Source organism: Triticum aestivum, chromosome 2A (genome assembly GCF_018294505.1).
Source record: "Triticum aestivum cultivar Chinese Spring chromosome 2A, IWGSC CS RefSeq v2.1, whole genome shotgun sequence".
In the NCBI taxonomy this organism is placed as follows: Eukaryota; Viridiplantae; Streptophyta; class Magnoliopsida; order Poales; family Poaceae; genus Triticum; species Triticum aestivum.
The window spans coordinates 54637678-54658115 of NC_057797.1; the positions used below are offsets into that span (position 1 = coordinate 54637678).

The window sequence follows — 20438 nt, forward strand, 5'->3', positions numbered from 1 at the left end:
AACGCTTCCGCGCGCGATCTACAAAGGTATGTAGATGCATCCGATCACTCGTTGCTAGATGAACTCATAGATGGATCTTGGTGAAACCGTAGGAAATTTTTTGTTTTCTGCAACGTTCCCCAACAGCGCCCCCCTTCCCTAGTCCAATTCGGACCAGACCAAGGGGAGGGGTGCGGCCACCCTTGAGGCCCTTTTCCTTCTTTCCTGTATGGCCCAATAAGGCCCAATATGTATTATCGTAACTCTCCGGTACTCCGAAAAATACCCGAATCACTCGGAACCTTTCCGATGTCCGAATATAGTCGTCCAATATATCGATCTTTACGTCTCGACCATTTTGAGAATCCTCGTCATGTCCCTGATCTCATCTGGGACTCCGAACTCCGTCGGTACATCAAAACTCATAAACTCATAATATAACTGTCATCGAAACCTTAAGCGTGCGGACCCTACGGGTTCGAGAACAATGTAGACACGATCGAGACACGTCTCCGGTCAATAACCAATAGCGGAACCTGGATATTCATATTGGCTCCCACATATTCTACGAAGATCTTTATCGGTCAGACCGCATAACAACATACGTTGTTCCCTTTGTCATCGGTATGTTACTTGCCCGAGATTCGATCGTCGGTATCTCAATACCTAGTTCAATCTCGTTACCGGCAAGTCTCTTTACTCGTTTCGTAATACATCATCATGCAACTAACTCATTTGTTGCAATGCTTGCAAGGCTTAAGTGATGTGCATTACCGAGAGGGCCCAGAGATACCTCTCCGACAATCGGAGTGACAAATCCTAATCTCAAAATACGCCGACCCAACAAGTACCTTCGGAGACACATGTAGAGCACCTTTATAATCACCCAGTTACATTGTGACGTTTGGTGGCACACAAAGTGTTCCTCCGGTAAACGGGAGTTACATAATCTCATAGTCATAGGAACATGTATAAGTCATGAAGAAAGCAGTAGCAACAAACTAAACGATCAAGTGCTATGCTAACGGAATAGGTCAAGTCAATCACATCATTCTCCTAATGATGTGATCCCGTTAATCAAATGACAACTCATGTCTATGGTTAGGAAACATAACCATCTTTGATCAACGAGCTAGTCAAGTAGAGGCATACTAGTGACACTCTGTTTGTCTATGTATTCACACATGTATTATGTTTCCGGTTAATACAATTCTAGCATGAATAACAAACATTTATCATGATATAAGGAAATAAATAATAGCTTTATTATTGCCTCTAGGACATATTTCCTTCAAGATCTCCATACATGACTGCATCCCCATCGGCAGAACCAACTTGAATCTCGGGCAGCTGGGACACAACGGGTACAACCTGAAGCTTGGCGAGAGCGGCCTTTGTCAAATTTGAAATGAGGTCCTTGGAGCAATTATAAACCTTAAGAAACTATATATCATCAAATAAACCCTAATAAAGTATATATCATCAAATAAGGGAGCAATAATAGATTATTGTGTTTTCAAACAATTCAAATTTAGGAGCATTAATTTTCTGAAGTTCCTGGATTAACCTTTTTTTAGTGGAGTTCCCACCTCGACGTCATTGTCCCCACCTCGCACCCACACCATCGACCTCCACCCGTAGACGTCGTTGTCCCTTCCCTTCATGGATAGGGCACCTCCCTCCTAACTGCCTATCAGCCTATCCACTCGACTGAGAGTTGGAACCAGCATCCCAAACGTATCGCCGGTTTCGGGATTCCGCTGGCGAGATATGTTTGTCCATTGTGGTAGAATCAACTACCCTTGAAGTGTAGGCGAGATACATGGTTGCAGCATGCCATGCGACCGTCATGAGGGGAGCCCCGGATTGTAGCAGTTAGCGCCCCTGTCTCCAGCAAGCTCCCCTGTGCTGTGTTGCAGTAGTGCGACTAGTGCATTACAGTAATACGGCTAGCGGCCCCAACCCCCTTGCATTATGCGTTGCAACACTGCGATGAACGGCACCCACCTCCGGTCTCCCATTGAGTGTTGCATTGCAGCACTGTGGTGAGGGGCGCCTGCCTTCAGCCTCTCCCTTCGTGCCGTGTTGCAGCACTATGGCAAGAGACGTTCACCATCCCCCCCCCCCGCGCATGTTGCATTGCAACATGTCGATGACCTCACAGCATCACTACCTCAGTGCCCGACCTTGTGGCAGCGTTGGCACGCCCGTCGAATACAGCAACACACTCTCCCCACGCACACTCACCCCAACCCTTTGCGTCGCCTACTCCACCCCTTAAGGTTGCAACACTAGCTAGCCACCACTTGTTGCAGCACACGGTCGGCTCGCGACATTGCGTGTCATCCCGCTCGCAGCAATGGGAGATGTTGGCGTCCTTCCCGCATCATCGACGCATCTCCGGGTGCCTGCCCCCCTCCCAATATTAATGTTGTAGCAATTGTGAAGAGCCTGGAGCCCACGCGAGGATGAATGCAGGGAGTAACACACATGGGCACACTGTTGTGAAATAGACGGGTGACGTGATGAGGTTATGCAGTCATGAAGGTGTGTTGGTTGTATGACACACGCGACAAGAAGTACTCCGTCCTTTCCAAAATATAAGGTGTGCGTTGACCTTTTTGATCTTCATCACACAACTTGGACTATGATTTTCACTTACTGTATGCCTACAAAATTATTATAAAGACATACTCCCTCCATCCGAAAATACTTGTCCTAGAAATGGTTATGTTTCGGACGGAGGGAGTATGAAACACAATTGTTTTGCAAGACAAATACGATGACAATACATGTTCAATTCATGTACTTTGGTATATATTATGGTCAAAGTCATGCATCGAAGACCGTGCAAAGTCAAGCGTGCCTTATATTTTGGAAAGAAGAGAGTATCTCGTAAAAGGATAAGATCGAAATAAAATAAATAAAGTTCTGGGAACGGGGAAAGGTATGTGTGCAGGACACTTGCGGTGGAGGGCGGCGGCGTGCTATAATCAATCTGGTTATTAAGAATGTTTTCTAAGAAATTTTGTGTAAGGACTGTTCTACAATCTATACCGATATAGAACGTACTTCCTTTGTGATCAAATTTCAACTAAAATCATGACACTTATTTTTGGATGTAGGGAGTATAATTTTAACTGAAGTGACACGTAGCATTATTAAGCTAACCCAACCAAGCGTTTGAGCGATGAGAGATGGCATATTTTTAGTGATGAGAGAGGAGCTTAGCAAAATGAACAAATGGGTGGCTAACTCGCGGGTCCATAATCACTATGGGCCCATGAGCAACCGTGTGTTCAAATTCGTCCCAAGCAGACATCGAGACCACTGCAGAATCAACAAGTCGCCTCCACAGTCCGCTCAGAAACCCCGAAATCCACAAAACCTCGCCGGCACCGCCATTGGCCATGGCCGAGCAGGTGGCACCCTTCATGATGGCGGGCAATGCACGGTGCCATGGCGCTGACTTGCACAAGATGGAGGAAACTGCAGAGTTCAATAGATTGTGTTTACTTTGCCCAATAGGAGGTGAAAGAATGTACAAGGATGCTCTCATATTCCACCTTGGAGATTGAGCATCTACAAACTTGCTAAGCTCATCTGCAATCTATTATACAACATTCATCCTTTGTTTTCCATTTCTGCTACTCCTTAGGTTGCTTGCCACCTAGTGGATGTTCATATTGAGCTCATCTAGAGTGAAATGCTACCCCACTTCATCATCAAACACTATACTTTCTTTTGTCCGCTTCTAGATCTTCTATGTGTTTCAAATAGGCATCCCATTTTTGTTGGTCTTTTAGAAACTCCCAACAATGCTCAAACATAAATGGACCATCTTGTTTGTGATCTGCCTTATAAGTTTGCATTGCCCTCTTCTTTAAATCTGCATCATTTTCACCACTACAGCATCAGCCTCCTTATAGCTCTCACAAAACCGCAACCCTTTTCTTAATTCTTCCAAAGCGACCCTTCACATTTTTGGGGATGATATTGTTGTAGACAACATCAACATCATTCCAATATTGGTCGTTCTTCTTGTAATTCGATTAGATCGGGTCTGTTTGAATTATTCAACCAGACACTAACCTGCAATATTATCAAAAGGGGTTTATTGTCGTGCTAGTAATGCAACACATGGAGCCAGCATGCATACTAAAAAAACTTACCAGTCGAAGCTCCTGTTATGTCGATATCAGGAGTTTTTCAGTCCTTGCACAATGGTCACCATTAGCGTCATCGTCAACGTTGATTGGTTGCGGCAAACTCCCATTGTTCACCAGGTTGTGTGGCTTGGTGTGTTCCCAAAGAAACTAAGGAAACCACCAGGTGGGTGAGAATCCACTCCCCAGCTCAACCAATATTACATGATCAAACAAATTGACTTCGTACTACATCATGATTTTAAACAAATGGCATACAATTTCCCTTTCCCCAGCAGCCAGTCCCTTTGCTTCCAAAAAACTCTGTTCCTTTGCTTCCACATACTCCAGCAAATCAGAATGTAAAATGCCGTGAGATTGGGTTTGAGCAGAGCCATCCCAGGAACCCCAACCATACCATCCCTGAATACACACACATTGTGGTCAAGGGGCGGCTGCGCATGGATGGATGTACAACACCTATGCAAAGACGCCATGAGGACGGAGCTGAAGCTCCTCTATTTGGTTATGTTGCTTCCCCTGCCTCAAGTGTAATGCTTCGCTACTGTTACCCTAGTTTTTCTACACCTTCCATGATTGAAAAGAACCTCAACTATCTATCATGTTCCATTCAAGAGATGGAACGGAACAGGGGGGGCCATTTTCGGCTACCCATTTATCTAAAACACACACACACACCAGGAATGGAACATTTAGCCACAATGAAATGGTTCAAGGAGCATAGATAGATAGATAGATAGATTGATAGATAGACAGGGAAATTGGTAGCATGGGTTACAGGGCAAGTAAAATATCAGTTGATAGCATCAGACACCAAGCCGCAAATTCAATAGACCAACATAAGGCCGCGGGTAGCAATAGATATACCACGTCCACTCCATGGCTTGCAACGAAAACACGACACCACACTACTCTACAGAGGCTAAGCTTGGAAGACCCCCGCGGCGAACGAAAATGGGTCAGGGAAAGAGAAATCCGCCCCGGTTTTGAAGTTCCAGGGAGCACCCCCTGGTTGTCCTTGGTTCACAACCACAAACTGGTAGCTGGACTCAGATGCCATGTTTCTGCAGCTGTGTCTCACCTTGGTGTCCGCCTCCTTGGTCGAGTACGGTGTGAAAAGTGGATTGGCCATCAAAATGAACGCGGACCGCAGCGAGCGCGCGCTACCGAAGAAGAACTCCAGGAAGCCAACCTCACTAGTGTCCCCTCTGAACTCGCGGAGGCACATCGTGTGGATGCGCGAGACGACATTTTCGATGGGACCAGACTCCTCCCAGAACTTGCGGGTGAGGTGGTTACCAATGGGTTGATCGCATCTTTTGCTCTGCAAAAAACAGATTAGATCGGTCAATAGTTGGACGTACCAGAAGTCAAGAGGCAAAGCAATATAAATCAAAATATCAGTAACAAATATCATAACATAAACAGATGAACATGGTACAGACGACCTGATTGTTGAGAACAAATGGTAATGCTTGGCTTATTTTAGCTATATTGGTCAAGAATAAGAATGTACTGTATATGATAATTTGTCAGGTATGCCTAGTCATAATAACGCCGTTATCATCATCTTATTCTGTTATTCATGGGCAAATTACTCAGCTTAGCATGCATAACACAATACATGGCTCACACTTCACAGTAGAAGAAAATAAAAAGGCCATAAAGGACTTTAATGATAATTGACTTGACAGATATATGCAAATAAGTGAGAACACTGCAAGCAACTAAATATGCTGCAAGATGGAACAAGTTTTTCAATTGATGTGTGGAGGAAATTGTTAAGAATAATAAGCTGAGATAAATAAGTCTGCAGTTTCCATTAGCTGTCAGGAAGAAAAAGGTTAGAAAAGAAAATGGTATTATAATTCCCTTTTTGTGAGGAAATGGAGCATTTTTTTAGGCTAAGATTCAGAATCTACACTGCATGCAGTGCTAACTGCTCAACACTAAATACTGGAATCTATACTGGTCCATAACTAAATGTTGGATCTGATTTGTACTAGTAGAAATGACAACTCTATATTTCAATGGGTGGAAGTACCAGACTGTACACATTACGAAATAGCCTAGTAGTGCAGGCTGCAGAGAAAAAAAAACAATGAATCATGTTATCCTAACAAGATGTGCTGAGCATAAATCCATCGACAGTAAATTAAGATATATGTGAGGCTGCAAACTTCAGTCCAGAATGGAGGACTTTGGTCTTAACAACATTTTGCCAGATATGTTCTTTAACACGAACTTTCGGATGTGAGCTACAACAGCCTCTTTCTATTAGTAAGGATAAGTTCCTAAGGTCCTGATATGATCAAACTAGCGTACTAGCATCCATATAGCGATTATGGTACTGTATTACCAATACCGAAACAGCCTCGAGAACTGTCGACATGAATGTGCTAGTTTACTATGTGTAGCTTTCATAAGTCAGAAATAAGCATTGCATGTCTCATGTCTGTTACAGAAAGAAAATCTGGACATGCCTACAGAAGCAGAACACTATAAATCAAGATGCCAGCATAATAATCATTGTGCAGCTAAACACTAGCTTGCATCACTATAATCCATCACATTACAGTGGACAAAACCAAAACGACCATATAGAGAGCTATCACAATGACAGATAATAACAGACTTGGAAGTAAATAACAGGTAAGAAATCCCTAGAAATGTAAGCAGAACATGAATTGGTGACAAATACCATAATGTGCAGTCTCTCAACGTTGGGAAAGCATCTGAGGAAGGTGGGCACCATCTCGACGTCACTGCGAACCCCGAAACGCACATTCAAGCTCAGAATTTTCACGGTTGTGAGCATGGTACTTGTGCTTGCCTCTATCCCGGGCTGAAATTTTCACAATTCAATAAGAACATCACACAACTAATTGAGTCATCAGCTGAACATATTTGCTAACTGAACTAACAGAGACATGGGAGACCAGGGGATGTACCATGATGGCCGTTTTCCCAACCTCTAGGACCTGTCCTGGCTCTAAGAATCCAAACGTGTGCAGCTTGGGGGCATTGACAATCCTGACTCTGAAGGCACCACGACCAACTCTGTCAGAGAGGATAAGCCGCTCGAGGCATGGAGCCTTTACCATGGTGATGTTCTCCACAACCGAGCTGCAGATTTGCACGCAGCGTAGGCTCTGGCTGACGAGGCGTAGACGCAGCTCCCTTCGGCATCCCTCGATGTTGAGGATCTCCAGGACAGGGCTCCTGGCGACGAGGGACTCGACGGCGCCGTGCTCCATTTCAACGCTGCATATGCCGAGCTCGACAAGGTGGGGAAAGGAGGCACCGCGCAGGACGTCCATGCTCGGCAATTTCCAGAAGCCGATGTAGAGGCTGGTGAGGGTGCTGACGCTGAAGAGAGTGGCGGGGAGGGGCACGTCTTGCGGCCACGGTCGGTTGACGAGGACGAGATCTTGGACGCCCTTGGCGGCGAGGAGCTGGATCCAGCGCGCGAGCCGGGCAAGGTAGCCATTCATGTGGCTGCAGACGAGATTGACGCAGTGGAAGGGCCCCGGGTGCGCTTCGAGGATGCGGGACACGGCCGCGGTGACGGCCGGCGAGTTGGCGCGCGTAGGAGGCCAGACGTGGCCGTCGGGGAGGAGGTGGGCGTCGCTGAGGACGAGGGGCGTGGAGCGCCAGAGCGTGCGCCAGCAGGTGGAGAGGACGGCGGTGCGCGCGGCGTCCTTGACGGGGAGGCGAGCGACGATGTTGCGCAGGAGCTCGTCGGGGAGGCTACTGATGCGGTCGACGCCGTCAGTGGAGGCGGCGAGGGCCGTGAGCCGGCCGCTGTGGGTGAACGGCGGGCGGGGGACGAGGGTGTAGATGTACGCTAGCACGTGCTCCACGAATTGGTCCACCTCGTGCGGGTCACAGCCATTGCGCCGCAATGCGGCCGCCGTCGCAGGATCGACGTTGGTGAACGGTCTCGGGTCGGCCATGGTCAGACGGCGGCGTCGGCGGACGAGCCGGCGAGGGTTTGGGGATTCGACTGGGTGTGGGTGGTGGACTGTGTGGCGATGGTGGGCCGTTCGTCTTATAAAAGAGACCGAAGCAGTCTCTCTGTGGTGGCCCTGGAATGTTGTTACTTGGTTGGGCCAAAGCCCGACACAAGTTGCTCATGGACCCACGATTCAGTCACTTATTTGGGTTTTTTTACCCCTCAAAAAAATGTTTCTTTATTTTCTTTTATGTCTAAAGAAAAAAAAACTTATTTGCTTCTTTTGCTGAGCCATCTTGATCGCCACACTAAAAGTGGTTTAGTATGGACGTCGTTCACTTATCCCGTCAAAAAAACATATTTCACTTAGTACTTGCATGTGGAGGATGGTCCTGTTTTTCACGGTAGGCGGCTAGGGTTTGCTTACTCCGTCGACGTCCCACCAACATTGAGGTCTTGTCTGCCACCTATCCCAATCCCTGCCCTATCCCAGGCTTGCGCAGACGCTTGGGCTGACCCGAGGGATGACCCGCTCATCTTCTCGCCCTTGGTGTTCCGTGGTAAGATCAGACGAGAGAGGCCATATTGGATTGTCGAAGCGGCGATAATGGTGTCGACGGGATCGAACTTTAGGGAGGTGGAGGAGGGTAAGAAGGCATCAGGTGATGATGGAGGACTGGAAGACTGAAAGTGGCAATGAGGAACATAAATCTAAAAGAGGGAGAGCTGGACGACATCTTTGTCGAGGAGGGGGGGATTGGAGAGCCAACAAAGGTGTGCAGTGCCGAAGGTCAAAACGAACAAGTCGCTCAAATGTGTCGTGCTGAACGACACTCTGAAATTTGCATGGAGTCTTGCGCATGAACCGGAGATTCGTGGGGTTGATGACAACCTCTTCGTCATTCAGATGTCTTGTCTCGGCAACTAAAAAAGATGATGTCATAAGGGTTAAGGATTTTCCAGGGTTTGATGGTTTTGATCGAAGAATTTGATGATAGGGTTGCACTAGAGTCACTGAAGTTGGAAAGGTTGTGGTTTGGACTGAAATACACAGTATCCCGTATCTCTAGCGCAAGGAGACGTGTTGTGGACCGGTTGGCTTGGAGGGTTGACATTGCTGGGAGGGTTGAGATGAATCCTACAAGACGGTTTGAAGGGAACTTTCCATACTTGGGAAAGCATTGAAGTGAGCAAACCTTTAATTCACTTTCCACTTCTAAACTTGGATGGAAAAGATAAATCCTACAAGCACTGGAACGAACCGAAGGCACCCTGTCATCAGCGCCCCTCCCTCGCCGGAGCCAAACAAACCCTATTATAGTAGACGACTGGAAAGTCATTTGCAACAACCGTCGCCGATGAAGTGGAAGTGTAAATCGTAAGGATCAAACATGTAGACACAAGAATGGTGACATGGAGCTTGGCCATGAACCTCGAGCTCAGTCATTGTATGTCCACACGAATGGCGACGTGGAGCTTGGCCATGGTGCGGGGCACCTCGAGCTGAGTCACCGTGCGTGCCACCTCGAGCTCAGACGAGGTACGGGCGTGCACTGGGTGACAACGGTGAACTATGAACCACCAGCACGCACGTACTTGCCTGCTCGCCAGCACGCATGCATGCGTACGTGCTTTCTCCGGGTGGTCGACGCGTTCCCCGTCCTCGCACCTGAGCACCGCGCGGAAGCTCGACGCCACCTCCGACGGCAGTGTCGCCGCCGTCGTGTGACGCGTGCTGCGCGACCTTAACAACATCGACGTTCTTGTCAACAACGTAGGGATCGGGTGGAGCCTCCTACCAGCAGGGTAGACACGTCGGGCTCTCGCTTCCGCGACGAGGACGAAGCCGACGAACCCAAGCGCCTCACCGGTGTCTACAATGGGGCCCATCATTGATGTGTCGAGAGGCCGAGCCCTGGGACCCGGCGGTCGTCGTTTAAGACCAGCCCGCGGCGTGTAGGTCCGGTCAGTGGTGTGCTCCAAGATAGTGCCCCAGCTGCGGCAGTGCAACATGCACCCGAGTTGCTCGATCAAATACCCACCAGTGCTGAAAGGTCACACGCAAGATGGGGTCTGGGGAAGGGAATTTCTAAACAGCCTTACCTTTGCATAAATTCTGCAAGGAGGCAGGTTCGAAGAGAAATTTTTTTTGCCGCGTCAGCGAAGGCCGGCCAAAACCGGGATGAGTCGGCAGCGATACCGGGTCAGCTGAGACGAGGGGACTAAACTGTCCGGTTTGAAAAGCTAAGAGACCAAGATTTGCTGGTTTTGAAGTTGAGGGGTCAAATTTAGACTTTCAGAGTAGTTGAATATATTTCTCCCTTCTTTTTATGTTACAATCTTTACTTTGCCATGAAGATTGAGCGTAAGAAAGCCGCATCTTATTCGCGTGAAGATTTATTGATAGAATTCGAGTTCACAAATTTAAATTCAAGAATAAGCATATAGGTAAGTATACATATATCGCTGGTAACAAGTACGAGCAGCCTGTTGTTATTTCTTCCAAATGTCAACTTCCGGGCGATTGAACGGTCCAACCAGAAGAAGAAGGTGGCCATCAGAACAATCCTCCCCCCTTAATTTTCTGCACCTGCAAAATCAACCGAGCAATTACACGTGTTATCTCATTCTTACCCTGATCGAACAACTACCTGATTTGTGGCAAAGCGGGTTCGGGTTACATACTCCCTCCGTTTAGAATTACTTGTCGCAGGTATAGATGTATCTAGATGAATTTTAGTTCTAGATACATCCATTTCTGTGACGAGTAATTTGAAACGGAGGGAGTATAATTCTACTGGATCAAAGAATTTTTCAGTACCTTAGGCAGATGTGCTGCATGCTTTTGATCTTCAATTATTCTCTACCGCTGCGCCTGTGCCTGGTCCATCATCTTGGCCAGCCTTCCCAGGTTCCTTGGTGTCCACGGCAGCCGGAGCAGCGGTGGTAGTTGCAAGCGGTAATGCTGGGGGAGAAGCGGTTGTTTCAGTAGCTGGGGTTACTGTGGCAGGGGTCTCCTCTTTAGGCTTCGACGCCTGCGAGCTCGACGCATCACCGGTGGTTGTATCGCCGCCACCGCCGCCTCCGTCTTCGTCGGCGGGCTGCTCATCGTCTTTGCCTTTGTCTTCACCTTCTGCGGAAGCAAGCGCGCGCTATCGTTAGATTTAGACAGCCTTTATATAAGTGGGAAGCAAGCGCACACTTATCGGTGCCGTTGGAAATCAAGAGGGCGGGACCTGTTTGTGGTTCATCGATGTTTTCTGTGTCTTGCTTGCTAGGTGGCTCATCTTGTCCTTTGGCATCTCTCGGTTCGTCTTGCCTCTCTTCTTTGGTTTCTGCAAAGCAAGTATTATTGATAGATCGCTTTCCATAGCTTTTGCAAAGCAAGTATTATTGATTGATTGATACAGTAGAAATAATGCAGTAAAACACAAACACATGATTGAGTTGAAACATGAAAATGCAGGAGAAAAAAACCATTTATTTAGACCTTAGCCAGTAAGGGTTTACTGGTTAGCAAAATCCCAGTTGGGGGTCAAGAAGCAAAATTATTATGCTTCATGTGTGGGGTTTTAATTAACCTCCTTTAAAAAAATTAAAGTATGGGAAGATGTGGCAAAGTTAGGCAATGTACCACTTATTTTGTCTTTGTGGGTCTTATCGGTGACGGCACCTTTCTTGATATCTCCCTCGCTCCTTGGAACCGCTGTCTGATCGACAGCGAGAGTAGGTGACACTTGCTTCTCCACGGCCTCTTTGAGTTCCTCGTTCTCATTGCTCGCCTGCACCTTATTCCCATCTACGTTAGGCTCATGTACTTGCGGACCCTTCTTCATAGGATCGTGCTCTTCATCTTTTGCCTCTCTCTTGTTGTCGTTCTCTTTATTAACAATCTCATGGTTCTTATCTCCGCCGTCAACTTTTTTTATCTCATCAGTAGCTCCATTGTCTTCCTTGGCTGGTGCTGGTTGCTCATTTTCTCCTTGGGTGCCTTTGAGGTTGCTTGGCTTCTCTTCCTTTTTCACTTCTACAAACAAGTAAGAATGTTCAGATGAAAATTGGAAGCATCTCGGTTTCGGATGCAATATATATATCTTACTAACAAGGCATGGTTTTCACTTGAATTTGGACCCTGCTTTGTTTTTATCACTAGAGTAGGCATGGTTTTCAAACTCGTTTTCAGTTTAATTTCGTTGAAAATTTTAAAATTCATTAATTGCGGCAGATATTGAAGTAATCACCTTTTAGTCAAAATATTTTAGCAATTACGGCAGTACACATAAATATAAATATTTTTTTGAAATGTCGGTCATCTGACTAAAATGAAAACCAAAATCACTGAATTATTTCAGCTATGGCCAAAATATTTCCGACACTTAAATTCAAAAATGGAGTAGGGCCGAACCTTTTTGCGCTTTGCCAGCATCGTCGACACCATTTTCAGCTTTGGCAACGCCGGTAGCACCTTCTGCTTTACCTGGAGTTTGGCCGCCGGCGTCTTCTTCCTTGAGATCCCTCACCCACACCCCATGTTCGTCCACGGTACACACTGGTATTTTCATCCGCTTCTTAATGGGAATCAGCTTCTCTTTCTCTGTCCCCTCCTTCTCATTCAGCTCACCCTTACCTTTGGTTTGAGCCTTCACCACTTTAGAATCCTTATCGACAACCTCCACACACTTAATGGTGTTCCCATTCAACTTAGGGAGCAGGTCAGTCGTCCATTTCAGCTCGAACTCTTTGAGGTACCTGAGGCGCAGGGTCTCGATGACGTTGTCTCCGGGGATGTCGAGCTCCTTCACCTCCCCGCCTCTCACGTAGAGCTTCTTGAGTTTCTTGTTGCCGTTGAGCCACGTCGCCAATGGCAGCTTGCCCTCGGGGTAGCACCGGACGTCCAGCTTATCGAGCTGCGGCGGTAGCCGGAGGCAGGTCCAGGTATCAAGGAGATCTTGCAGCTGCTTCTGAATTTTCGGGCTACTATCCAGCAATATGCTCGGCCTCTCGCCCCACGTAACCGTGAGCGACAGGAGCCCGGCGAGCTTCGCGAGCTGCTTCATCTCGTCCTGCTCCACGTTGGCGTCGGTGGTGACGTTGACGCTGAGCTTCCAGAGCTTCTTCAGCTTGGCGAGGTGCTGCAGCCTGCACGCGTCGCGCCGCCGCTTGCCGACGCCGAACACGAAGCCCTTGAACACGCGCAGCTCCGGCAGGGCGGCGACCCCCCGCCCGATGTGCTCCAGCATGTAGCACTCGGTGAGGTCCAGGTGGGTCAGCCCCACAAGCTTCTTCACGGTGGACGACGGCAGCTTGACCAGGTTCTGGCACCCGCGCACGTCCAAGATGGCCAGCTTCCGGAGCCTCCGGACCTCACTTGGGAGCTCCGTCAGCCGCGACAACCCGCGCACGCTCAGGTACCGGAGGTTCTTCAGCTTGCCGATGGCGCTCAGCGACTCAAGAGCTTCCACCTCCATGTATGTCTCGTCGTCGGTGTTCCCCCACCGGCCGAGCTGCAGCACCTCCAAGCCGTCGGCGAGCTTTGTGAGCAAGGGCTCCGGGAGTCGGTACACGTGTGCATCAATGTTGAGGATGACTTTCTTCCTTTCAAACTCGATGAGTAGTATCGCAGTCTCCAACATTTCATCATCCCGTTTGGTCTCATCTTGTTGATCCTATTTAAAATCATGTAAGAATTAGATTGGACAAATGCTACATCTATGAAAAAAAATAGAGAGAGAGAGGGGGGGGGGGGGGGTGATAATCATACATGCGAATTTGTCTTGAAAAGTATGTTCACAATGATTTTTATTTACGAATAATATTGTAACAGAAATAATTATCGCAGTCAAAACAAGAGCCAAGACTTCTATAATGTAGCTTATGATTATAATTCAAGGCAAGAACAAAAAACAAATCTGGTATATTTCAATGTTTTCCCCCTCTTCAAATCATGGCATGAAGATTGAGTAATGATTTTTAACTTGGGTGTCATTGCCTTTTGCATCTATAGTCGCCATTATCCTAGTGTGTACACCTATCGGGAAAACATTTAACTGATGTAAGACAACGATAATAACAAATGACAATGTATAGATTTTAAATGGCATGTTAAGTCACTAAACCTATTGTTTCTTGAGTGAGCATATGTTTAGAAGTAAGGACTCTTATGTTGTGTGTAAATATATACCGAAGTTTAAACAAGAGTCAGTGAAGTTGTGCCCACGCAACCCACCAAGTTGTTGATGTTGACCAAGAACTTAGCTATATCCTAAGTTGTTAATTTTTAAATGGAGACTTATTGATTAATGCAAGACTCTTTCTTTTGACAATTTGCCAAGGAATATTTTCTATCATTTGATATTAACGAATAACTAGAGTTTATTGTTTAAAATCATGATGTAACAATATTTAATAGTACAACAAAAGATTAATACAGCTAAACATATTTTCACGGTTGGGTAGCTAACCTTACTTATATAAAGGGGATAATGTTTCATTTAAAGAAAGATTGCTAATGCATGTACGATTGTTTGGAAAAAAAAATCGTAAGTCTTGGCCAATCATCTTGAACTTCACATTTCTTTATAGGCTAGAGAACTGTCATATTGTGGGTGCAAAATGATTGGGCGAAACCATGCAGGGAGAGTAGTGATCATTTTGTGTGTTTGGACGCTTGGGCATCGGCCTATAACCATAACACTCTTTAAGGATGAGGCAAAGTTTATGCCTCCTTTTCCAAAAAAAAAAGATGGCTTGTATCTTGCTTAAGAAAAATGAGAACTAATATGAACTATACATTAATACATAAAAAACTTAAGTAATGGGAACTCAATGTACAAAAATAAAACTAACAAGAATTAAATTGCAATGTAGAGTTGCACTCAAGATGATTTTTATCAAATAGAACCTGGCCCCATTATATTATTAAAAAATAACCAGATATTATATATCTAAGTGGAAGGATACATGATTTTTTACTAGAAATTGTGCTCGCATAAAATAAAAGTTTTAATTTGCGTTTTCCCGCAACTAAAGAAAAAGAAAATTGGAAGAGTTCTTCTTATTGGCTTATTGCATAATAAAATAAAGAATCCTTAGAATTCCGTTTGCATAAGATACGCTACACCATACCATCGAAATCAAAAATAGGGTATGAGACAATTAATAACTTTGAAAACATGAAATAGTTGATGACATAAGTTGTTGTTCAGAAATAGGAAAGTGGAATGAAATCCAGTCTTAGTCAAATATTTCATATCTCTCCTAGACATTGTACTAATATGGTTATTCATTTATCGGTGAGTCTTAAATCTGCCCACTAATCCTTGGAACTAATCTTTAAAAAAAGTCCTTGGAACTAACAATTGTCTTGTAGTTAAAATAGACTTTTCTGTTTGTCCCCAGTGAAGTTGCAGCCATGTATAGTCTCCCTCCTCCCTCCTCTCTTGCAACATTGCAAACACATTTTTATGGGGTGCTCAAAATTAATTAAGTGGGAAACGCAAATCAAATTTATGTTTGTCCGCACGAAATTTATTTTTCATAACATGCAACCTTACGTGGGAAATGTCCACCCCACCATGCAACGCATAGTACTATGTTACTTATATTAAGTATGTATTACAACTATATAACAATCATGTACAGAAAATAATATGCCTTCTTTGTTTCAGTTCTCATATTATTAATCCAAAATTTTACATTTCATACAATCAAAATTCATTGGATTACATTGTAATCAATTCCCACAAAAAGCTTGGTGTGTCGTCAATTTGTTTGAGTTCATGACTATATTCCTGATGTCGAATCCATAAGTTGGATTTTCCTATTTGAGAAAAGCTCTAGTCTCTTGAGTTATAAGAAACGTATGCATATTAGGCACCCCAATTTTATTTAAGTAACTAGACAATTATTTTCTTAATTAGTAAAAGGTAAATCTTTTGTCTTAGTTAAAATGTGCATTATATGTCTTAAAAGTCAAAGGGTGCATGCATTGAAATTTTATATATAATTTTAGGAATATATGTACAAAAAGAAAATACTAGACACCCCCCTTCCCCACCCCCTTCCCAGGATCGTCAACTTCTTGTAGCCCATAATGTATAGTTCGCTACTGCATTACGCAATGTATATTATTCATTTTTTAGAATTTGAAATTGTGTTCTAGTTATATGAAGTGATTTTAGCTGATGTACTGACCAAGTATACACAAGAATTTTCTCTAAGGACATACCAGGTGTTCTTTAAACATCTTAAGGGCATACCAAGTTACCCATGATAATTTTGGTAATTTCTAGTTCTGAGAGCATTTTTTAGCGACACTCTTTTAGATCATGTAATTTTCTAGTTAGTTTTTTTTTTGAGACAAATTTTCTAGTTAGGTGGGCAAGACTGAAATTACGGGTACACAAGGGAACTAACCTGGGATGGGAGCCCACCTGGAGGCACCTTTGATGGACTGGGTTTCAACTGGGCCTGCGAATCATTGTCCTCCTGGAGCTTCTGCAGTCGGGAGATTGGTAGTATTTATTATTTAGGGGAAGTTTCTCAAACAATAATCAAGGGAATACTTTATTTTTCATTTAGCAAATATATTGCAAGGAAATGTTTTCTGAAGGGGATCCTAAAGGGTTGTACCCTGCAATAATTATGGTCCCATTTCCTAGTCAAGTTGGACTAGCTATTGATACTGAGAATACGTATAATAAAAGGTCTATAACATGTTTACATGTCACTTTGGTCCATGTGGAGGAGAGAAATGCAAAAAAGCGGACTCTCATGCAAAAGACCACCACAACAAGTGCTTCAAAACAAGTAGAATGATATATAAAGGAAAGAAAAGGAGAAAATTGTAAAAAGATGACCAATGTAGTAACAACCAATTTTATAGCTAACTAATTATAAGAGTGATTGCCGAAGGGAAATGGTCTAGTGCTACTTTTCTTTGAGAGATGTGGCTAGCTAGGTCTTAGTCGACTGAGACTTAACCAAGACTAAGTCAAGTGACATAATATGTAAAAAAGAAAAAGAAAAATTTCTTCTTTTGATTTTCTAATCACATATTGACAGCTCATCTCGTAACCTCACTCCCGTGCAAAACGCCGTAGGTGTAGCGTTGTCCAATATAGCATCCACTGAGATGTAACGATCCCAATACACTAGTACTCCCTCCGTTTTAAAATAGATGACTCAACTTTGTACTAACTTTAGAATAAAGTTGAATCATCTATTTTGGAATGGAGAGAGTATTAGCCATGTCCGGAGAAAGGAGGTGGAGTACCTGGGATGGGGCCCCGACTGCTTGCGTAGCCGGAGGAGGCGCCATTGTTTGGCTGGGCTTGGGCCGGGTCCGGGGCCGCAAGCCGTCCTCCTCGCGCAGCTTCTGCATCCGGGCACGGTTGCCCGCCGTGAGGCAGAGGACCTCCGACTTGGGCTGGCTGAAAGCCGGGCCACCGGGGTCGTCAAGGTCGGCGCACTCCTTCTCCCTCGCCAGCCGCTTCGCCATCCAGTGCACCAGCGGGTTCACCCGGCAGCCGTAGATGACCCTGGTGCTGCCGTTCTTGATCGGCTCCAGGAAGCCGCCGCCGGAGAGCTTCGAGAAGATCCCGTCCGCGCCTCCCGCCCTCTCCGACGGAAGGTTGAACCGCGTGGACCACCAGTACGTCACGGCCTGCTTCTTCACCTGCTCGCCGAGCGGGAACACCGAGAAGGTGAGGAGGCACTGCTGGTGCGGCTCCTCCTTGTGGTTCGGGAGCTTCCTGAACTCGGCGAGCGTCAGCCTCGAGCACGCGTCCTCCAGGATCTTCTCCAGACGCACCTCCGCCCGTTCCCACCGCCGGCGCGCCTTCTCCTTAGACTCCTCTTGCGCTGCCGTCGACGGCTCTTTGGTTTTGGTGGTCTCTTCAGTTTTGTCGTCCTGCTTCGACTTCGTCCCCGCCTCCTCCTCCGGCGGTGACGACGTCGACGGCTTGGCCTCTCCGCCTTTCTCCTTCGGCGCCGCCGACTGGTCCTCCTCCGGCTTCTCCGCATTCTTCGGGGAGCGATGCCGGCCGTACCACGCCAAGGTGTCCTTCACGAGCACGAACGCATTTTTAAGCTTCTTTTTCATGGGAGTTCGGTTGGCGTCAGCTTCACCTGCAGCAGCGGCGACGACACCTTCGGGAGGCCGGACGCTCTCGGTGCGCTGCAGGCTCTTGCGGCGCTTGGTTTGGTGCGGTTCCCCGGGCGGCGCCTCCTTCCGCCCCGCCGGCGACAATGAGGCCTCGGCTTCATGGCGACGGCGCTTGCTCCCTTCACTTTCCTCCTTCTGTGCGGGTGCGGCCAGCTCGTCCTCCACCTTAGGCTGCTCGATCGCCTGGCTCGGCTTCCCGAGGCGGAGGCGGAAGAGGGAGAGAAGCAACAGCACCGGCGACCGGACGCGGGTCCAGCGACTTGTGCCCGGCTTCCTCTCCTCTGCTCGGGGCGAGTTTGCCGTGGCAGAGTCCTTCCCGTCTTTGGCAGTACCGCCTTGCTTCTGCTCCTCAGGAGGCGGCGGCGGCGGCGGTGGTGCAGGAAGGTGGTCCTCGGCACTGGTGGCGGCCGCCGTCTCCTGCGACGGAGCCTGTGTTTTCTCAGACATGCCGGCGACGTCGCCGGTCCCGGTTTGCCTCTTCGTGTCAGCCTGTGGCGGGCTGACCGTTTCTCCAGCTGGTGTTTTGTTTTGCGGCGGCGGGGGTGGTGTTTGGCCGGCCGTGTCTGTCTCTGGTGGTGGAGGGGGTGTCACTGACGCGTCGCCGACGGCCTGGTCAGGTTTCGGTGGCGGTGGCGGTGGTGGTGCTGGGGCGACCATTTCTGTCTCTGCTGGTGGGGGTGGAGGGGGTGACGCCGACGCATCGCCGACGGCCTGGTCAGGTTTCGGTGGCGGTGGCGGTGGTGGTGCTGGGGCGGCCGTTTCTCTCTCTGCTGGTGGGGGTGGAGGGGGTGACGCCGACGCATCGCCGACGGCCTGGTCAGATTTCGGTGGAGGTGGGGGTGGAGGTGGAGGTGGAGGGGATGCCGCCGGGCCGCCGGGCGCAGCCATGGCTGACGGGCGATGCTGCGATGATGTAGTGCGTGGAGATGGAGAAGTACATCATGTATATAGCCGATGGCGCCGAGTTCATCTCTGGCTGGAACGGAATTTCATTGCTTGCGCGTGACATGCATGCATATGCTCGACCTCAAAAGCTTGCCGCCAGCGAGCTTAATTATTCCAGAGCCGCCGTTTCAGCTAAGAATGATCCCTGGCCCGAAGCTTCCGCCCTCTGAATAAATCTGCAAGCAAAGCACCAGATCCATGCATGCAGGTTGCATTAGCTGTGCAACCAATCAAAATCCCTAAAAAGTCCAGTTCAAAAAAGAATTCTCTAAAAAGTCTAATTCCTTCGGAACCAATATACATTGGCTGGCCCTAGCTGCATGAACAAGATGCGCACGCCTCGGATCATTAGGTTTGCAAGCCGTGCGCGCGTGGTAGCTAGTACTTTGCTTCACTGACGCACTTGGAGAACCATAAAATAATCGATCGCTGCAAGCAAATCATCCCTGCTACTCTGCGCTGCTCCTACGATCCTGGCAAAGGATGGGTTGATCCGGAAGAATCTGATGGAGATGGCGGGAAGACGGGAGATTTTGAGCAAGGAAACGAATGAGATGTCGGTGTTGACGTATAATGTGGTTTGTGTCGGCTTTGGGCAGTGCATTTTTGGGTCTGCCGGCCTGTGTGCCGTTGATGTGGCGTGAGTATTAAAGACCTGTTTGTTCATGACCAGTGGCGAATCTACAGAAAAAATGGAGGGTAGGCTGGACTGCCTATGTCATGTGAATATGTGTCATTTTGGACTGATAAATAACTGGATTGGGCCTTTAAATTGGTAGTAAAAACTATTTTGCAAAACTGAAGGGGGGGCTTAAGCCTGTTAAAGCCTCCCTAGTAGATTCGCCACTGTTCATGACTAACTTTGCCACACCTAAATTTAGACTAAGTACTGTGGCTGTCACAAAAAGTGCGGCTTACAAAATGACCATAACAAGTGTGACAAGATTTGACAAAGAGAGTGGTTCTTCTACACCCACTTTCGGTGAACTCACGGTGCACCCATGCAAGAAAACAAATCAAAATATTTCAAAAAAATCTTAAACTTTGTGGAAATGATCATCAACAAATATTAGAGAGGCTTGCAAAATTTGGTGGTCAAATAACATTCGAGAAACTCTCTACAAAAAAGACAAAATTACAAAATCTGCTCAAACAGTGTACTTACATTTTGACTAATTTTCAGTGAATTTGTCTTTTTTGTACAGACCTCCTCGAATGTTATTTGACC

At 46.9% G+C, this 20438-nt stretch overlaps 2 protein-coding genes across 2 annotated transcripts; both read right to left on the reverse strand.

Moving 5' to 3' along the window:
* Positions 1-5067: 5067 nt before the first annotated feature.
* LOC123191488 (putative FBD-associated F-box protein At5g53635) lies at positions 5068-8101 on the reverse strand. The gene is made up of 3 exons (XM_044604203.1): positions 7097-8101; positions 6847-6990; positions 5068-5469 (listed from the first exon to the last, which is right to left on the reverse strand). Exons 1-3 carry the CDS (start codon positions 8099-8101, stop codon positions 5068-5070), a joined length of 1551 nt encoding a protein of 516 aa, XP_044460138.1.
* Positions 8102-10481: 2380 nt separating this feature from the next.
* LOC123187406 (uncharacterized) lies at positions 10482-19179 on the reverse strand. Its single transcript, XM_044599266.1, has 7 exons — positions 17375-19179; positions 16516-16596; positions 12506-13766; positions 11735-12127; positions 11337-11435; positions 10922-11233; positions 10482-10690 (listed from the first exon to the last, which is right to left on the reverse strand). Exons 1-6 carry the CDS (start codon positions 19151-19153, stop codon positions 10953-10955), a joined length of 3894 nt encoding a protein of 1297 aa, XP_044455201.1. The 5' UTR covers positions 19154-19179; the 3' UTR covers positions 10482-10690; positions 10922-10952.
* Positions 19180-20438: the final 1259 nt, after the last annotated feature.

Excerpts from the sequence above, each read along its gene's own strand:
- LOC123191488 (XM_044604203.1), bottom strand. The coding sequence starts at position 8,101 with ATGGCCGACCCGAGACCGTTCACCAACGTCGATCCTGCGACGGCGGCC. Across the intron at positions 6,991-7,096 it reads TTGGGAAAACGGCCATCATG|CCCGGGATAGAGGCAAGCAC; the intron begins GTACATCCCCTG and ends TGAAAATTTCAG. Across the intron at positions 5,470-6,846 it reads TTGAGAGACTGCACATTATG|AGCAAAAGATGCGATCAACC; the intron begins GTATTTGTCACC and ends TGTTTTTTGCAG.
- LOC123187406 (XM_044599266.1), bottom strand. The coding sequence starts at position 19,153 with ATGGCTGCGCCCGGCGGCCCGGCGGCATCCCCTCCACCTCCACCTCCA. Across the intron at positions 16,597-17,374 it reads CAGTCGGGGCCCCATCCCAG|AAGCTCCAGGAGGACAATGA; the intron begins GTACTCCACCTC and ends TCCCGACTGCAG. Across the intron at positions 12,128-12,505 it reads TGCTGGCAAAGCGCAAAAAG|AAGTGAAAAAGGAAGAGAAG; the intron begins GTTCGGCCCTAC and ends ACTTGTTTGTAG.